The sequence below is a fragment of the Schistocerca gregaria genome, chromosome 5 (genome assembly GCF_023897955.1).
Source record: "Schistocerca gregaria isolate iqSchGreg1 chromosome 5, iqSchGreg1.2, whole genome shotgun sequence".
NCBI classification, from domain to species: Eukaryota; Metazoa; Arthropoda; class Insecta; order Orthoptera; family Acrididae; genus Schistocerca; species Schistocerca gregaria.
Window position 1 is genome coordinate 637,928,097 of NC_064924.1, and position 20,599 is coordinate 637,948,695.

The window sequence follows — 20,599 nt, forward strand, 5'->3', positions numbered from 1 at the left end:
TGCCCATACCTTTCTGCTCAGCCATTTCAAAACAATGCTTTGAAGTCCTTTGTTCACATGTCTTTCAGGTGTAGGTTGGTTGGTTTGTGGGGGTTAAAGGGACCAGACTGCTACGGTCATCAGTCCCTTTTCCCAAATACTAAAAACACCCACAGAGGATAAAAACGATCAACAGACGATAAGACAGACGACACAGAACAAGAGAAACATAGACAAAGACCAGACAAGACTAACTAAAATCACACAGAGTGTGACGGTGGTTGGCCGACCATACAAACAAAAGGGGAAAAGCCAACCACAAGAAACACGTGAAAAAAAAAAAAACAAATTGTAGGCCATAGGCCAGAATCAACACAAAAACACACACTTACATTAAGCAATAAAATCCCCCTGCCCGAATAAAACGCAGAACTATGTGAATAAAACACAGAACTATGTCCACTATGGAAGAGTCGTCAGATAAAAGCGCAGACAGCGTATCAGGCAGCGCAAAAGTCTGCCTGAGCACAGTTAAAAGGACGCACTCCAACAGAATATGGACCACCGTCAAGGACGCCCCACAACGACAAAGAGTTGGATCCTCACGACACAGTAAATAACTGTGCGTGAGTCGGGTGTGGCCAATGCGGAGTCGACAAAGGACGACTGATTCCCTGCGGTTGGCTCGCATGGATGACCGCCACACAGTAGTTGTCTCCTTGATACGGCGGAGTTAGTTTGGCACGGGCAGGTTGCGCCAATCAGTGTCCCATAAATCGAAAACTTTGTGGCGTAAAATCGAAAACTTTGTGGCGTAATAGTGCCCGCAAATCAGTCGCCGGGAGGCCAATCTCCAGAGATGGTGCACTAGTGGCCTCTTTCGCCAGGCAGTCAACAGTTTCATTTCCGGGTATCCCAACATAGCCCGGGGTCCAAACGAAGACCACAGATCTGTCGCAATGGGCAAGAGTATGCAGTAATTCCTGGATAGCCAACACCAGACGAGAACAAGGGAAACACTGGTCGAGAGCTCGTAAACCGCTTAGGGAATCGCTACAGATAACGAAGGACTCACCTGAGCAGGAGCGGATATACTCTAGGACACGAAAGATGGCAACCAGCTCAGCAGTGTAAACACTGCAGCCAGCCGACAATGAACGTTGTTCAGAATGGTCCCCTAGAGTTAGTGCATAACCGACACGACCAGCAACCATCGAACCGTCGGTATAGACAATGCCAGAGCCCTGATACGTGGCCAGGATGGAATAAAAGCGGCGTCGGAAGGCCACTGGAGAACTGAGTCCTTCGGGCCCTGAGCCAAGTCGAGCCGAAGGCAAGGGCGAGGCACACGCCATGTGGGTGTACGCAGAGGGGCCCCGAAAGGAGGTGGTACAGGGAAACACTCCAGCCTGTAGAGAAGCTGTTTGACGCGTACGGCGATCGGACAACCTGACCGGGGCCGACGTTCTGGCAGACGGACGACTGACTGCGGGAACAGGACACGATAATTTGGATGCCCGGGCGAGCTAAAAACATGGGCAGAATAAGCAGCCAGTAATTGTTGGCGTCGTAACCGCAGTGAGGGACACCTGCCTCCCCAAGTATGCTGTCCACAGGGCTGGTCCGGAAGGCACCAGTGGCAAGGCGTATCCTGCTGTGGAGGATTGGGTCCAGCAGCCGCAACGCAGATGGGGATGCTGAGCCATAAGCCAGACTCCCGTAGTCCAGACGGGACTGGATTAACGCCTGGTAAAGCCGTAGTAGAGTAGATCGGTCGGCGTCCCACCTGGTGTGGCTCAGGCATCGCATAGCGTTTAGATGCCGCCAACACGCCTGTTTAAGCTGCCGAATATGAAGCAGCCAAGTCAACCGGGCATCAAAAACCACCCCAAAAAACCTATGTGACTCCACCACTGAAAGAAGCTCACCGTCAAGGCTCCGGGTGAACAGTGTATCGCCGGCAGAAATGTGTAACGCAGGTCTTGGCTGCCGAAAACTGAAAACCATGCGCTACAGCCCAAGACTGCGCCTTGCGGATTGCGCCCTGTAGCTGACGTTCAGCAGCTGCAATGCCAATAGAGCTGTAGTAAAGGCAGAAGTCGTCAGCATACAGCGAAGCGGAGACAGAATTTCCCACGGCCGCAGCGAGCCCGTTAATGGCTATTAAAAACAGGCAGACACTTAGAACAGAACCCTGTGGCACACCGTTCTCCTGGACTTGGAAGGAACTATATGAGGCCGCGACGTGCACGCGGAAGGTACGATACGACAGAAAATTGCGGATATAGATCGGCAGGGGGCCCCGAAGGCCCCATCCATGAAGCGTAGAAAGGATGAGATGACGCCATGTCGTATCATACGCCTTCCGCATGTCAAAAAAGACAGCAAGCAGATGCTGACAGCGGGCAAAGGCAGTACGGATGGCCGACTCCAGGCTCACCAGATTGTCGGCGGCGGAGCGGCCTTTACAGAACCCACCCTGAGATGGAGCCAGAAGGCCTCGAGACTCCAGTACCCAATTCAAGCGCCGGCTCACCATCCGTTCAAGCAACTTGCAAAGAACGTTGGTGAGGCTAATGGGACGGTAGCTGTCCACCTCCAAAGGGTTCTTCCCCGGTTTCAGAATGGGGACAACAAGACTTTCCCGCCATTGCGACGGAAACTCACCCTCGACTCAAATGCGGTTGTAAAGGTCGAGGAGGCGTCGCTGGCAGTCCACTGAAAGGTGTTTCAGCATCTGAGAGTGGATGCTATCTGGGCCAGGAGCGGTATCAGGACAAGTGGCGAGGGCACTGCGGAATTCCCACTCACTGAATGGAACATTGTACAATTCAGGATGGTGAGTGCGAAAAGAAAGACTCCAACGTTCTATCCGCTCTTTAATGGAGCAGAAGCCCAAGGGGTAGTTGGCAGAAGCGGAATTTGGAGCAAAGTGCTCTGCCAAGCGGTTTGCAATGACATCGGAGTCAGTACAAACTGCTCCATTCAGTGACAGAGCAGGGGCGCTGACAGGGGTCCAATAGCCATAGGCGGCGAATCTTGGCCCAGACCTGCGATGGAGTGACATGGAGGCCAATGGTGGACACATACCGCTCTCAGCACTCCTGCTTGTGTTGGCGGATATTGTGGCGGGCTCGCGAACGCAGCCGTTTGAAGGCGATAAGGTGTTCGATTGAGGGATGTCGCTTGTAACGCTGGAGCACCCGTTGGCGAGCTTTAATCGCTTCAGCGATCTCAGGCAACCACCAAGGCACAGTCCGCCGCCGAGGGGACCCAGAAGAACGGGGAATGGCAGATTCGGCGGCAGTAAAGATGCCGGTGGTGACCGACTGAACCACTGCATCAATGTCATCGTTAGAGAGAGGCTCAATAGCAGAAGTGGAGGAGAACAAGTCCCAGTCAGCCTTATTCAGAGCCCATCTGCTAGGGCACCCAGAAGACTGACGCTGTGGTAGTGACAGAAAGATTGGAAAGTGGTCACTACCACAAAGGTCGTCATGCACTCTCCATTGGACAGACGTTAAGAGGCTAGGGCTACAGATCGAAAGGTCAATGGTGGAGTATGTGCCATGCGTCACACTGAAGTGTGTGAAGGCACCATCATTTAATATCGAGCTGTGCCAATAAATGCTCAACAATGGCGCCTCAACCTGTTGCCACTGACCCACCCCACAGATGGTTATGGGCGTTAAAGTCGCCCAGTAACAGGAAAGGTGGAGGCAATTGAGCTATCAGAGCAGCCAGGACATGCTGTGCGCCATCACCATCCGGTGGAAGGTAAAGACTGCAGACTGTAACAGCCTGTGGCGTCCACACCCGAACAGCGACAGCCTCTAAAGGTGTGTGGAGAGGTACAGACTCGATGTGAACGGAGTTCAGGACATATATGCAGACGCCACCAGACACCCTTTCATAAGCTGCCCGGTTCTTATAACAACACCGGTAGCCACGGAGGGCGGGGGTTCACATTGCCGGAAACCAAGTTTCCTGCAGAGCAATGCAGAGGAAAGGGTGAAGGCTGATAAGTTGGTGGAGCTCAGCTAGATGGTGGAAGAAACCGCTGCAGTTCCACTAGAGGATGGTGTTCTCCATGGCTGAGAAAGGCGTGATGGGACTGGGAAGGGAGATTACGCCGCTGGGTCACCTGCTGCCTCCGATTTAGCACCTGTGATAGTGCTTTCCATGGCGTCTGATGGACCGTCGAGATCGAGGTCCTCAGCGGACACCAGAATCTCCACCGCATCCTCAGACGCAGAGCTGGAAGGTTGCGGTGGGATGGCTGCCACCGCGAGTTCCTTGGGCTGAGAGCTCTTCTTGGGTTTCTCACACCGTTCCTTGGGTCGCACCGACTGGGAGGGCTTCACCGATTCAGTCTCCGGGACGGAGGAGGATCGTGAAGCCCTACGACCAGCTGATTGCGGGCACTTACGCCATTGTCGGTCGTCAGGCTTCTCGCTGACTGAAACCTGGGGAGGGACCCAAGGGACCCCTTGCGAGCGTGAGAAGCCAAAGACGTTGGACACATCTCCAGCTTAGAAGTGGGGAGGGTTGTCCCCGATGGGTGGGATGGTGTTGCTCCTGAGGTAGGTGGCGCAGGAGCAACCCGGTGGGTAGAGGCCCCCACTGGCGAGGGGGCAGGAGGAGTTTTACTACTCATCGATCCGGCCACAATTTGAGAAACAGACGGGGCTAGCACAGGTGTTGTAGCAGCAGCGTAGGAAGATGATATTCTCACAGGATGGAGTCGGTCGTATTTCCTTTTGGCCTCAGTATAGGTTAGTCGGTCCAGAGTCTTGTATTCCATGATTTTACACTCTTTCTGGAAAATTCGGCAGTCTGGCGAGCAAGGTGAATGGTGCTCCCCGCAGTTGACACAGATGGGAGGCGGGGCACATGGAGTATTGGGATGTGATGGGCGTCCGCAATCTCGACATGTGAGGCTGGAAGTGCAGCGAGAAGACATATGGCCGAACTTCCAGCAGTTAAAGCACCGCATCGGGAGAGGGATATAGGGCTTAAGGTCACATCGGTAGACCATAACCTTGACTTTTTCCGGTAAGGTATCCCCTTCGAAAGCCAAGATGAAGGCACCGGTAGCAATCTGATTTTCCTTCGGACCCTAATGAACGCGCCGGACGAAATGTACACCTCGAAGCTCTAAATTGGCGCGCAGCTCTTCATCAGACTGCAAAAGAAGATCCCTATGGTAAATAACTCCCTGGACCATATTTAAACTCTTATGGGGTGTGATCGTAACGGCAACATCCCCCAACTTGTCACAAGCGAGTAACCGTCGTGACTGTATCAGGACTGACACAGAGCGCATTTTTGACAAGCCCTGCACCTCCCCAAACTTGTCCTCTAAATGCTCGACGAAGAACTGAGGCTTTGTGGAGAGAAAAGACTCCCCATCAGCCCTCGTACAAACTAAGAAGCGGGGCGAATAACTGCTACTGCCATCCTGAGACTTACGTTCCTCCCACTGTGTGGCCAGGGAGGGGAACGTTTTCAGATCGTACTTCTGAGCGTTAAACTGAGCCCGAGAACGCTTAGAGACTGCTGGCGGCTGGCCACCAGCGAGAGACAATGTACCACACTTCATTGGGGGTCATCTGCCCTGATGCCACCTACTCCGACCAAGGGCCCTCCCCACGGGCGCCACCCAGCCACGGCAAGAGCAACCTGGCAGGATGGTCGTTGCCGGGAGTCCCGATACCCCAGGAGGATAGGCATCTTCTCCTTGGCATACGTGGGGAGTAAACGGCGCAGGCATCAGTAGAGTGATCCCTGTGTTGTCAGGGGGCTACAACCAACAGGGTACATGGCAGCCCCACCACAACGGACTGGCTACCGTGCTGGATGTTAGGTAACATGTGGTCCATGGTCGCCGTCGGTGCAGAAAGAGGCACTGCACAATGCAAGGTGTTATCTGCACGCAGAAAAAGAGTCATGCCCAAGAGATGGAGAGCGGACAGGACTGCAGTTCAACGGTGTATAAGCTGGCGAAAGGTCTGATCGCAAGATGGACACAATGCACCAAGTAAGGCGCCCTTCCCCAATCGGCTCGCTCTTCGGAAAATTGAGAGAAGGAGGTCAAACCCAACAGGGGACCATCATATAAGGCCGAAAAGTTTGAGACTCCTTTTAGTCGCCTCTTACGACAGGCAGAAATACCGCGGGACTATTATAACCCCCGAACCCACAGGGGGATTTCAGGTGTAGTAGCCAGGTTAATTTCTGATCGAATAATAAATACAAAGGGTATATTGTCCTTAAAATTTAGACAGAGCCCCCCCATCACGAGCTTTGGTGGGTGAAAACTTCAATGAGCGCCGTCCAATTTGACAAATGTAGTTTCCACAAATGAAAACCTTAAACCTGATATTGGGCCAAGTTTTCAGCCTACTTAGGGTCAGCTCATGTTGCATCATTGATTGTAAGATCAGAGTATGAATAGAAGATCACATAGTCACCCACAAACAAAATACTTTTCAATGGACTTCTGACTGCAAAGGGAATGTCATAGATAGTAATAGCAAACAAAGTGACGCTGAGTGCACTGCCTTGGCAGAGCCTATTCTCCTGAACAAAGCAGTCATAAGGATAATCACTAATGCAATACTGGAAGTGCCTTTCCTTTAGGAAGAATTGAGTAAGAAGTGGCAGACATCCACTAGTCCCCATACATGAAGCTGGCAAAGGATGATGTATCTCCATGTGGTGATATATGCCTTTTCAAGATATAAACACAAGTCGACTAAATGGCTGCAGCATAAGTGATTCTTGTGTCACTTTCTCCACTAGAATTAAGTTGTCAATGGCAGAACAGTAGCACCTGAAATTGCACTAAGAGTGGCACAGGTGGCCCTACAATTCAAGGAGCCAGATGAGGTGGCTGCCGATCATGTGTTTGAGAGGTTTAACTGTATAGCTGGTAAAGACTAGACTGGTAACTATTAAGGCTGGCTTCCATAATGTAATTAATATATCTTCATTCCAAGTGACAGGGTACTGTTCATCAGATCAAGTCTGACAAACAAGATAGGAGTTGGTCTTTGACTCCAGGACACAAAGGAAGGAGCATAATGAATCTGATCAAATCCTGTAGTAATGTCTCCGGCTGCAGACAGCACTGATTCCAATTCCAGCATGCAAAATGGAAGACTGTAAACATCACGCAAGAAGACTCAGAGCCTCCACATCTCCACAATCCCATGGAAGATCTAAAACTAAGGAGTTTGGATGATACAGTGGCAGTAAAGTGTTTAGTGAAAACCTAAGCCTTTCTTTAGGTGTGTCCATTCAGACTATTTCTCAACAAGACTGTAAGGGAAGGAGTACTACTCCTGCCTGACATCCTCGAGTTCTGAACTGATTAACTGAAGACACAAATTCCTTCCAGGCATACCTCTTCCATTCTTTTACCACTTGCCTCACTTGTGCCATAGCAGACCTGAAGACGAAGTTTTTCTGTAGATGGATAGTGTTTGAACTGCTACAAAGCTGCACAGCTGCCTCTTACTGTGGAATGAAATTCTTCATTCCACCAAGGAACAGGCCACTGTCTGAGATGGTTGCTAGAATGGAGAATGGAATCTGTAGCAGTTCATTGTATCTCACAAGAGACATGGTCCACCATCTCTTGTACACATTCCTGTTGTTCAAAGACAGTTCACTGACTATATCACAAACAATTTGCCTTTTGAAACATCCAGTCTCCTGTCAAACAGCATCTATGTCAGCAGGTGGATCCACATTGCAAAGAGGTGACAAATGCAAATCTGTGGCCCCTTTCCCCTCATCTGAGCATGCGATAGCTGGGAAGCAAAAACAAATGTCAGTGACAGAAGAGGCTACTATGGAAAAGTGTATCATCCGACCTGTGTTCAAAAGGCAGATACTTTCTAAATGGACAAGGTGGTCCATAATCTGATCCCTTGGAGCAAGTGACAGCTGAACCCTACAGTGCATACTGTGTACTGAACCTATCCATGAGGAGGAATGGGCACAGGAGTGCCTGTGAGAGCTCAGAGTGCATCTGCATCCAATGGATTGTGAGGTGGAAGATATTAAGAAGACACTGACTTAACTGATGTGAGAACTTCCACTGCAACTTCTCAAAGAGCCATGGTAAGAGGAACAGGAGAGAAATGGCATCTGCCATTGACAAAAACAGCCACCCCACCCTCAACCCTGTCTCTAGTAAGATTGTCCTTCCTGTAGGATCGGTAGCCAATTAACTCTGGCACTCAGTGACTAATACGAGTTTCTTGTAAGCAAATGCCGAATGGCCTCTCCTGGACCAGAAACTGCAGTTCTTCCAAGTATCAATTTAAGTTACAATGAAATATCAAGGTACTGTGGACTTCTGTTGATTAGTGTGGGTTGTCCTCATTCCTTAGCAGCAGTAAACAGACTAAGACGTCAAAAAGAACAGACAGTGCCCATGTCTCCGGTACCTTCATAAAAATCACCATTGGAAAGGAACAGCACTCACCCAGTGGTTTAACTGGCTTTCTTTCATTTCCGATGACTTTTTGTGTGACTTTCCTTACTTATGCAAGGAGCTGGTTGCATGAGCAGAGAGGACAGCTCAGTGGGCCTCTGATGGTATGCAGTGGTACATGTTCACAGTTCCAAGTCCATTGTGACTGCTTCCGAATGATTTTGCAGTCAAATGTGGCTCCTCCTCCCCAGTGCCAATGCAACAGAAGTAGCCAACACTAGTGGTTGCATAGCTTTGTAAGCTTTCTTTGCTTCACCATAGGGTATGCATCTCTTAACTTTCACTTCTGGAGTTTCCTCTATTATTATGAACCCCACACTTGTTGCTCCATACTTTGTGATACTGGAGCAGTTTATACGTTTTGGACCTTTTGTACAAGAGTCGCCCAGTTCCTGAGCTGAAACTCCCCAATTTACATATGTAGCCTTTCCATTATATGTTTTAGTGGTATGTATGACCAAATCTGACATTTGAAGAATCACATTGGGTTGAGAACAAATTGTTGAACCTTGAGACAGATGTAGCCTGCAAGAATATGTCCAGGTAATACTGCAGAGTTAAAGGTTGACATAAATGCTGCAGATTCTTTCCTCAATGTGCCACCGACTCCTCGTACAGTTCTGCACTTCTGTGACACCCATGTTTTTCCATTCTTCAAGTAACTCCTCATGGTCCATCTCCATCATATCTGAGCAGGTAACCATGGCTTAACAGAAGTTAAGAGTGTTATGCAGCTCAGAAGCTGAGATATTTCATCTGATTTGACACTTTCAAGTAGAAGCCTGTTCTATGCATGGGTCCACAGCCACTGCAAATTTATTGAGGGAAGTCACTTTCCTATGTAGGCTGCTTTGTTTTTAAATGAATACAATTTCATACTATCACACTATTATCTACTTTCATCCCCTTGGACATTTTCAATCTACCTCTGTCACAGTGAAAATCTGTTGTGAATCTTCCAAACATTTGTGTGGAGAAGCACCATTTAATGGCATCCCTAATAAATGTTATTTATGAATGTGGTGGTGATGAATACAACAAGCATATGAATTACATACTGATTTTATCATTTTACATACAGAAGAAATCTATGAAAGTTATGCCCTTTACCATCACATTCTTAACTAACCTTTAGCAGGGATACTATAACATGGCACTTCCTCCACATGAACATGTGGAAGATACACGACTACAGTTTTTCACTGTGACGGAAGTAGCTCGAAATTGCCCGTATGGCTAGTCCATAATGCAAAAGCATGAAGAAGAGTATTTCAAAATAAAAACAGCATATACGGGACTGACTCCCTTCAAGTAGAAGTGTTCTAATATGAAGTTGTTTAATGATCCAGAAAAACCCTCAACACCTTGTGAGTATAGAAAGGGGAACTATCTTGAAGCTTCCCTCTGCTCTCTTGCTTATGACTGAAGTGTTATGGCAGACTAGTGTCCTGTTATTATGACAAACATTTGATGGACTGACCCACTGAGTGCTCTACTGGGTGTGTGTAGGTATTACCTAACAGTACACCCACCCTGTTAGCAGTAGATGTGAACTAAGGCCTCTCCATAGGGATACCACAAGCCACTAGGGAAACTAATGTCGACCCAGATGGAGACCTGGTTGCTTGAGTAAGCCTTATACAACTGTAGAGAAAGGGCTGCAAGTGACCCAAGAGGTTGCCCACTACAGACTGTTTCACCCCAACAGCCATTCATATCAACTAATAACACACACACTGAATCTTAAGCTTTTTTACTAAGGTTTGTACCTTACTTGCAGTCCATGCAATGAAGCCAAAACCCCCGTTCTCTTAAACACAGAATGTTCCATTGCTGCGCCTAGTGATTATCCCTGAAGTGTGCCCAGAGTTTATGGCAAAAGAGGTCTAGCAGTGTTGCCCAGTCCTCAACTGAGAAGAACTGGGATCACAGAGTCCCTACCCACCTCTGCTGGTGGAGGTCACTCAAAAAGCACAGTCCTCCCTTTCCTAATGTGTGGGACACTGTTAGGCCACTCCAACTTTATTGCCCCTCCCACCTTAGGTATAACACCGCACACGTAACCCTCAACATCCCTGGTACACACAAAACCACCTGCCCAGTACCGAATGTGCCTGCAATAAGGCAATACACTCGCAGGATGCTGTGGCACCTGTTATGGAAGTATTGTGCACCACAAGATGTTAAACAGCACAGATTTGATCCACAGAAGATTCTAAACATTAGAGATGTGTATGATTGTTACAAATGTCATGTGGTCCACAAGTGAAATTTTACAGAGCCAATAGAAGCAACAACCAGAGACTGGTACAGTTTTACATTGTTGCCAACACCTTTTTCATTTGTTTGTAACTCAGTTCTGAGAGGAGCCCCAGTAGGCAAGAGATGAGGAATCCAATGGAGGATTCACAAATGACTGGGGGATTTGGATTGCAGATATGACTAGTTTCATTAGCTGAAGGGCTGGCAGACATGAAAGCTAACTTAGACTCAGTGAAAATAAATAAATAATAATAAAGAGATTGCTGCCTCAAAATAAATACAGTATAGGTAAAACAAAGGAAATGAGAGAAAACTCCGAGAACATGGAAGAGCCTCTATTTATAAGAATTATACCTTCATATGACTGTATCCATTGTGATGAAACAAGAATTACATGAAAACAAAAATTCATATTTTTATTATGAATGTGAAGACTACCGTATGACAGTGAAAGTAGACCAGAAAATAATGTTAAAGTTATAGGTCTTCATAAATAGGTGTCTCCAGCACCTTATCTATATATGATGGCAAAAAAAGTAATGAAGAGCTCTGGAAAATAACAAACCAAATATGTATAGAAGACCAGGAATTGGAGGTACACCAGGAAGTAAAGATGGCTAAGGCACACACCAACAAAGCAAGATGGAAAATTGAGACGTAGTCATTGAAACGGAATCCTCCTCAGAAAAAGAGATTTGCAAGCTTAGATCTATATGGAAGAGGACAGCAGAATGGGAGGCAGGAAGAGTTTGGCAAGGCCTGGATGGTATTTAGGGAAATGGCCAAACACAAAGGTGGCTCGCGAGTTCTCCTGGATGCCCTTTGGTCCCATAGGAGCAGAAGAAATTAAATCATGCCATTTACTTGGAACAAGCACTACCCACAGGTGCAAGTGACTACCCTGTAAAAATCAGAAGACAATTTTACGAGTGTGACTTGTGATAAAGTGGCATCCCAGCTCCTGCAGAACAGCAAAATAAAATTAAACATCCCAAAGAAGGTCTTTTTGACTGAGAAACAGAGCATTATTTTCTTAGGGATCCATTCTCTATGGCTGAACTCTAAGCTGACATCTCCAGTTTGAAGATTCATAAGGCTACAAGTGTCAATGACCTTAGAGTTCCACAGATAAACAGGTTTGGCTGTAAAACAATGCAGTGGCTACTAAGCCTAATGAACACGCGTGCCACCAAACTACACATGGCCAAAATGTGGTGGAAGTCTCGAGTCATTGTAGTACTAAATGAAACAAAAAAATTTCGACCTATGTCCCTTTTATGCCACACCTTCAAGATATTATAATGGCTGGTACTTAAGCGAATCACTGCCACCCTCAAAGTGAAGTTTATCCCACAACAAGCAAGCTTTTGTGCTGGCAAATCATGCTGTAGTCAGATCTTGAATCTAAACCAGCACATCGAGGACAGTTTTGAGCATGGTGAGATTACTGGAGTCGCTTTATTGATCTGACAGCGGCATACGACACTGAATCATAGGAACCTAAGTGTATGAGCTTACTAAGAACTACCAACTAACATTCCTTATTACCACCTTCCTTCACAATAGAAGAATCCAAGTTTAATTACAGAGTAAGAGGACTAGATGGCAAATTCAGATGGTCTCCCCATGGCAGTGTGCTTGCTCCAGCACTGTACAATATCTACACAAATGATCAATCAATACTAAGAAGTACTAGGCTCTTCATCTAGGCAGATGACACAGCAGTAGCTGTTCAGGGGCCAAACTTTAAAGAAGTACACGCAAAACTCTAGCAATGGATGAACTCTCCAAGATGATGCCAACCACCTGAAGCCCAATCCCAGCAAAACTCAAGTGAGCACCTTCCACTTACGAAACAAGGAAGCACAACAAAAGCTGGACATCACATGGCGAGGAGAGCAACTGAAACATTGCCCAACACCAGTCTACCTAGGTGTCACAATGGACAGGACTAACATACAGGCAGCAATGTCTAAATGTGAAACAAAGTTATTGCTTGCAATGGGATACTTAAGAAGCTGGGGAGCCAAACCACACCTCCTAAGGACTTCAGCACTTGCACTTTGTGTATCAGCCGCTGATTATGCTGCTCCTGTGTGGAAAGCTTCAGTTCATGCTAAGCAAGTCAATATTGCTGTCTACGATATTGCAAGGATCACCTCAGGATGCTTGAGGCCAACAGCAGTGGAGAAATTGTATGTGATTGCTGGAAAAGCCCCACGTAATATCTGGAGGGCCATCACAGCAGACAATAAGAAAAAGCAGGAGAATGACCAACATCAACTGTATGGTCATCAGGCAGCAAGACCCCGCCTTACATCCCGCAGGAGTTTCCTTGCTAGAACTGCGCTGCTGGAGGGAGCACCAGAGGCAATTCGTCTTGCAATATGGAAGAGCTCACTGCCTGTAGACATATCACCAAAAGAAGAACTAGCTCTTGGTGCAAACATACAATACCCTGTACGGAGGTCCCTCAACCACCTAAGAGTGGGCATCCCCCAATGCAAGACCAACCTGAAGAAATGGGGAATCCCTCCAGTGAGTGCAGACACCTCTAGACTGTGGGGCTCAAGAAGAGCCAAGCCATCTACTAGTATGCCCCCTCCTGGGCAACCCATGCACAACACAAGATGTTTATGAAGGAAATGACAAAGCTATCATAGCCGCTGTATTTTGGAAATGCCGTCCAGACACAGAAATGAATGAGTGAATGAGGGGAACTAACACCATACAGGTACCTGCCCCCACCCCTTTACCAAGCTGGATAGTGGACGACCTTCCCTACACATTCTGTAAAATAATGTGGAAAAGGGGAAGGTCAATCATAGATGTGAATGAACATAAGTTGAATGAAATATGTGGTGTAAAATAATGGGAAAGTGGGAGAGCCCCTATATGTCGTAAGAGTGATCTAGGTTGTCAGCAGGGAATGTCCTAGACAGTCAGAGAAAAGATATAGCCAGAGAAGTAAACTTGCAGTGCAGGAAAGGAAGTACAGCAATGGCCTAGGATCCTATGCAATTGTACCAACATACTCATAGAAGACTTGTGAGCTCGCTGGGGGCCAGAAGGGGTAAATGATGGTGGTATATGAGAGACCCTACCCAACATCACAAGGTGGCTTGTGTGACAATCTGCAGCTACTTTTGTCAGTTCTGTTGTGTGAGCTCACTACATTTGTGCATATGACCTTTTGTTTTCTGTCAGCAGCCACAGACCCATCAACTGAAAGGTGGGGACAAATTGCAGTAACATAAGCAGCAAGATAAAGGTTGCATTATATCAAAGCAGAGGTAATTACAGACTGCCAAGCATTACAGGGACCAATGGGCTCAAAGTAACATTACAAATCATTTACACCAACCATTCTAGAATAATGGTCAAATATGAGGAGAGCAGCAAAAATGGTCAAAATTTTGTTCCCACGACAATCACACAATTGTTTATAACCTGGATAGGCAGACTTGAAGATAGAATCCAAATAGCCAAAAGCACACACACTTATTTCAGCACACTTAAGCATTTAAACATTCTTCCCACCCTTCACACATTATTGGTGTGGGAAGAAAACCCACTTTAAAATGTTTTGTGAATTACATATTGTACATGAAGAAATTTTTTGTATTCACATGTAGCAACTACAAATACCTATGGCAGAAAGGTAACTATTTGTTGAGACTTAAGCAAAGTTGTCATCGAGAAGTTTGCATAACTAAACCATTTCTACAGAACACGGTGCCCTTGTTTACTACTCTACTCAGCCAGTGAAATAGGAATTGACATATATATAGAATACAAACCCTGAAACAACTATTTCCTCGTTTTGGCGAAGTACTGACTTAGATAAAATTCACGTTAAGTGCATGGAAGTACAAAAAATGACAGGAGATCCAGTCCCGTAATTTTAAATTGCAGTCTTGCACCGGCACAACCGCCGGCCCACGTAACACTAACTATACAGCATCGGTTAAAGAGTATCGTAATTGCGTAAATGTAAAGCAATACCGCACCCGAAGTTTGGTTTGGCCACCGGCGTGTCTTACTATAAATGTAAACGTCGAAGGTGGTACGTTCTTTCATTTTTTCGATCTCTGAACGGATCGATGCAACCAGTTAGTGGGATTCACAGTTAAACGTAAACTGGAAACACTGTTGCATCTCAACTTTTTTCACATAAATTATTGTGAATCTCACTTTTTGTGTAGTTGCCTTTCGCTATCCACACCCCAATAAGTAAATTATGAATTTCTATTCATCCTAGAAGTCTAATTTTAATTTGTGTCCACAGACAACTGCCAGATCGTAGCGAGATCCACGAGGAGAATTTTCTAACTACTGTTTACGCCTTTCAGACACTAACTGTATATTCCACCGTGTCGACATTTTATTTCCTTTCGCCTTGTTCCAATCGCTTGACTGAACTTCTCCCATGTGGCCTGACGTGGTCCTTGTCATTACGGTTCAAGGTGCAGTAATCACGCAGAACTCTACCTGTAAAAATATGTTTACATCTGTGCGACTTTCCACGCGCACTAGGCACATCGAGGCGTTGCACGGAGAGGCAAGCACTGGTGAAAAGTCGCATGCGAGGACTGTCTACTTGCGTCTGGGCCAAGCACAGCCTCACGGCGACTAGCCGCATGGCGCACAGGTGTGAACGCGGAACTGCCAACGTTTTGCCACCGAGCAGTCTTACCTTAGGGAGGCAGAATTTTGCAACCTCTCTACGACTGCTAGCTATCCGTTAACATAGCTTACTTTGTGCATACCGTGTATAAAAAAGAACATTGTACAATATAAGGAGACAGTGCAAAGATGACATGTTCGTGAGGATTGAGTTTTTACTTTGTCCTGATTTCGGTTTTGTTTTTTAAATCACTCTGGCAAATGCTGAGAGTCAAATAGCACGGCCGATCACCTGTCATAGCCTCACGTTCTGTTTGTATGGACTTTGAGGCGTTTATTTTCATTATATTACGATAAGTCCATGCTTGTTAGTTGAACAACGGAATTAAAACTAATGAAATGAAATTTCACGGGCGTACGAACGTGGTCCATAATGGCTCTGAGTACTATGGGACTCAACTGCTGTCGTCATCAGTCCCCTAGAACTTAGAACTACTTAAACCTAACTAACTTAAGGACATCGCACACATCCATGCCCGAGGCAAGATTCGAACTTGGCGACCGTAGCAGTCGCACGGCTCCGGACTGCGCGCCTAGAACCACGAGACCACCGACCGCGGCCTGTCGTACGAACGTGCTCCGAGACAGAAGTCAACGCAGAACACGACAAATGTTTTGTAAAAGTTCGTAAAGGGGCGTAATTCCAAGTACACACGTTCGCTACCGTCGTTTTTCACTACAAAAGAAATGCCACGTTTCCTAGTTTAAAAGTTCTAAACATGACTAAAAAATCATTAAAATATATTTTCTCACTGTTCTAGCAAGGAACTTCGCGTTCTACATTTACACGGCTGTAAGTGCCAAAATTTCTTGAACTTAACGGAACATATCACGTTTTGACTAAATCTACAGTTACAAGTCCCAATGAATCGTGTTACGCACTGGCCTTGGAAACCTGCGGTATTTGTAAAAGTGCTTCAGGACTTACAACCTGAGGCAGAACGTGTTAAAGAAAATGGGAAAACAAAAACCGGCTACTTCGGCAATTTGTATTCATTCAATTACTTAAAGCAAATAGAAATCAGAAACTACCCCCATTTACAGAAACACTGGTCCTTCTCACAAATTACAATGAAACGTCTAACAATGTAAGTGAAACTTTATTCCTTCCACCGCAACAATTTTCTATGCAACGTTTTTAAACTGAGGTTCTGTACGTCAAGCCATAATTTTGTGGTCTGACAAGGATTATCAGGAAAAATTACTTTCATGTCTCAAAATAGCATATCAACTGCATCCTGGAACATTTATTGCATTAGTCCTACACAATCACTGCGAATAATTGGTAATAAACTTCAAAAATGACCCTCTTTCAAAACAAAAAGTAAATGTAGTTAGTGGAGAGCTGTCTCTGGGAAATTTGCAGCATGGAATACTGGCATAAATATTCGACCTTTAAATTAAAATTACGATCCACGAATTTGACGCTCCAGTAATTAAATAGGAAAACATTACTAAGCCTAGAGCAATTTTTTTTAATTTAGTGGAATAAGCTAATTAATAACGCAACTACAAACATGCTTATCTGAAGTAACATTTTACTGAGAATGCATGGGGCAGTTCCATCCAAAACTTACTTCGTTGAGCACACACTCTTCAAATTCACTTCTCCCTTGCGAGAGACTTAAGTAGAGCATATATGAAAACATAAATTTGACAGTATGAAATAATGGTGAATGTCGAATTCTTAAACTAGGAGTGAATGCTTAGTAAACTGATTATTGTAATACAGTTGTTAAACTTCCATTAACCGCAATGAAACAAGTTGTAGCTGAAGATATTCGCTGCATTTTCCCTCATATCTTTTAAATTAGAAATAAATGATCAGTAGCCAACATAAATATGGATTTTCTGCACGTCTTGTATAGTGCGTTTTAAACAGTAGGCTAATTCACATAACAAACCTTAGGGGGCCAATTCCTATCTTAGAGTATATACTGCCTCAACTTTCTATTAAATTAGTAATATTTCGAAACAGTTTAACTCCTCCCTGCACTTGGATTCACTCACTGTGGGTCTTTTTTCCCCCCTACCTTAGTGGTGCATCTGCAATACCAATGCCAGCACATCGCTACTCGTAGATACGAGTAAGTTATTTCACCATCCTGCAGTAGCAAAATAGTAGTAATACTTATTACTATCTACAAAATAAACAGCATTGAAGCTCCAACTGATTTCTGACAGCAAATATTTACGTTGTAACATCGCTACTTTCTGCCGATGAGCTCTGTGTTAAAGGCTTCCCAGATTTTCGAGAAACCAGCACTATAGAATTACTTTGTTTATAGTCGGCGGGAGAAAATGTTTAGGTATTGACAGGCTGGGTTAGAACTTCTATTGCCCTCTTACAACATCTATACTACTTGCTAGACACTTGTTCGGGACTAAATTTGTTCCTCAAATTAAGATAACACTCGTCTAATATAAAATGTACTACCGGTATATGTTGTTGCAACAGATTTGTCAACATTCTGCACTAATCAATAAAGTCTGGTATGAACGACATTCTTCCAGATTACGACGAGGAACTTCAACATCATGAATGGAAAGCACTACACCAATCCATGAGACAGCTTGCTAGATCGCTCACGTAACTTATAACACACGCATCGCCGAGTATCACGGCAAAACATAATGTTCTTACAGCTAACCTCTCGTGCCACTGTCAAAACCTGTGATAACTTGGTCCGGATTTCATAATCGCACACCTGGAAGCGTCAGACGCTTATGATACAAGCATACAATATTCTTGTGAACTTACTTACCCCATTTCGTCTGTTCCCGTCGTCATTTACACTGTTTAACACAATTTAGACACTATAAACGCCACTACCATTTTCAACAGTGGAACCACTTCTTCCAATGTCTTAGAACTTCGCGGTCACAGATGCAAACACGTATGCGCTTCAAACCAAAGATATACTCTCTGCATCACTAGCCATTGGGGGAGAAGCTCGAAAATAACGGCGGTCTTTATACTCACTTTAATTTTCCTCCTTTCGTAAAGGCAATTTCGCCTGTATTCGCTGTAATGTGAATTGCGAATTGACGTTCCACATCGAGATGATTGCTGGACTGATGCACGCACAGAGGAAAAACTACGCAAAAGTATTGAAACCGATTCACACTGAACTGCAAAGGATGGAACAGAAGGGAAGTGGACGTCGCCGTCAAATGATGGAGTGTTCCCACTTCACACTAGACAGGAAGTCCTCACTACGCCACTCCGTCTAGTCTAGTGTTAAATGGTGAAAGTGGGGTTATGAGACACCATTCGTGGTACTTAAACCCGGAGTACAGTTTCAGAATTATACAACTAGCAACCATAATATTTATTAATGCCAAAAGTAAGCTTCATAACGGATGTTCCTGGTAAAATTTTATATGGTAAACTACTGAGAATGGAAACAGCAGTAAATGAGTCGTCCAAACATTTGAAAATCAATGTTATTTACTAGCTGAATATACACATGCAAAGTCATAAAACGATATTTATAAGGCAATATGTAAAGCCTATTTATCTTATCCAGTGTGTTCTTTTTCTTTCTAAATACAAAATAACACCAGAAAAACGTATTTTTTATCAAACAGCTTACAGGATTGCAGCTGGGTGCATTCCTTTAAGTTATTTAACCATTTTGCGGACCGAGAGAAAAACCAGGTTCACACATGAAACTAATGTGGCTCCACAGCTTGTGGCTTTTTGTAGTGGCGTCGTGAGCTTTCGTTCACACAAGATGCCACAAATTCTATGTAGTTGCACAGCTTACAGTATGGCGTCAGTTGAAACCATAAGAGTGGATATGAATGTTATAAAGCAGGTTATGACATTATAGCTATGACAAGAGTTAATGACACGAGTTAAATACAAAGAAAACGAAACTCCAAAGTTGGACCGGAAAATAGATTTCGCACTGGTACAAATCAGCATCTACAAGCATATTTATAAAAGAAATAACACTCTTTGACGAAAACGCTGTCTGTAGTGACAAGCTAACCAACAGCTGGCTTGTAAATATCATCTGGACACACACCACTCTTCCAAAATTGTAGAATCTTATTGTATTCATTGATGGAGGCATTTTGAATAACTAATATTTAGTTCAATAGCTAAAATATCACGCGCGGGGGGGAGGGGGGGGGGTATTTCCTGCTTATAATCCACAGTTTATACAATGCTTGCTCTCCCAAACTACGAAGTTTATAATACTCGCATTTTCGGTTACTTGTATTAAGGTTAGTTATTTATTCATCCAAAAATCTTTTAAGATTGTAGAATACATAATTTGTTTGCAATCATTGCCACCCCCCACCCCTCCCACACACACACACTTAGCTGCAGAAAATCAAACATAGGTTGCATTTCTTGTAGTTCCAGAAGATCGAATGTGTACCTGCTGACCACTGACCTCAATTTCTTTTTAGTGATAAAATGAAAACACACTGAAATTGAGTGCAGTACAGCACGTTAACTATGACACAATGCTCGTGTTTCGATATACTTCTAGCCAAGTTGAAGTTTTTGAAGCATGACAAAAGTAGCGTCTCCTAAGTTGGGCCACGAAAAACTGGGAGTTCGCATATGCAACTGCAGTATGTTGCCAGCTGCAGCGACGCTTTTGATGCGTGTAAGAATGCGGCTAAAGTCATGTTTCAAACTGTGTTCTTTCCTCCAATACAACTGACATTTTCAATGGTAAAAGAGTTTCTTGCTGAAAATTGCTTCATCTATTGAATCGTTCGTCTGAACAATATGGTAACGAATTTTTCGTCATAAGTCAGTTAGTGTTGGAACATCGATGTATCTGACATCCTGCTGGTTAAATTGTTTCTGCCTCGAATTATTTTTGATACTACTGTTGAACCATAAGGTTTTTTGTTGCAGCAAACAATGTTGAACGTGAAGGCATCACGAGTGTTGCACTGAATTTTGCGGTAAAGTACAAAGGGTAAAAACGCTCAACTGAGGGAAGGAAATATAAAGTTAACATTTGTAAGTGGAAGGACAATAAACGCAAAATTACAATTATTGAATTTGTTTGCATTTTCAACTTGTTACAGCCCATTGTGGTTAACAATAAAGTCCATGCAAGCTTTGTCTCTGCATCTTCTAAGGCTGTTTATCATCGCCCAGGCATCAGCAGTAAAACTGAGTGATGCATGAAG

At 44.9% G+C, this 20,599-nt stretch overlaps 1 protein-coding gene across 3 annotated transcripts in view; it reads right to left on the reverse strand.

The window, feature by feature from the left end:
* Positions 1-18,335, reverse strand: part of LOC126272429 (homer protein homolog 2) — an 807,523-nt gene extending 789,188 nt beyond the window's left edge. The window contains exon 1 of one of the 3 annotated variants that reach the window (XM_049975295.1): positions 18,199-18,335. In XM_049975295.1, the coding sequence (XP_049831252.1) occupies positions 18,199-18,224 (26 nt within the window). In that variant the 5' untranslated portion in view covers positions 18,225-18,335. The remainder of the gene's footprint in view (positions 1-18,198) is intronic. The other 2 variants (XM_049975297.1, XM_049975288.1) reach the window with 2 other exon arrangements.
* Between the last annotated feature and the right edge of the window lie 2,264 nt (positions 18,336-20,599).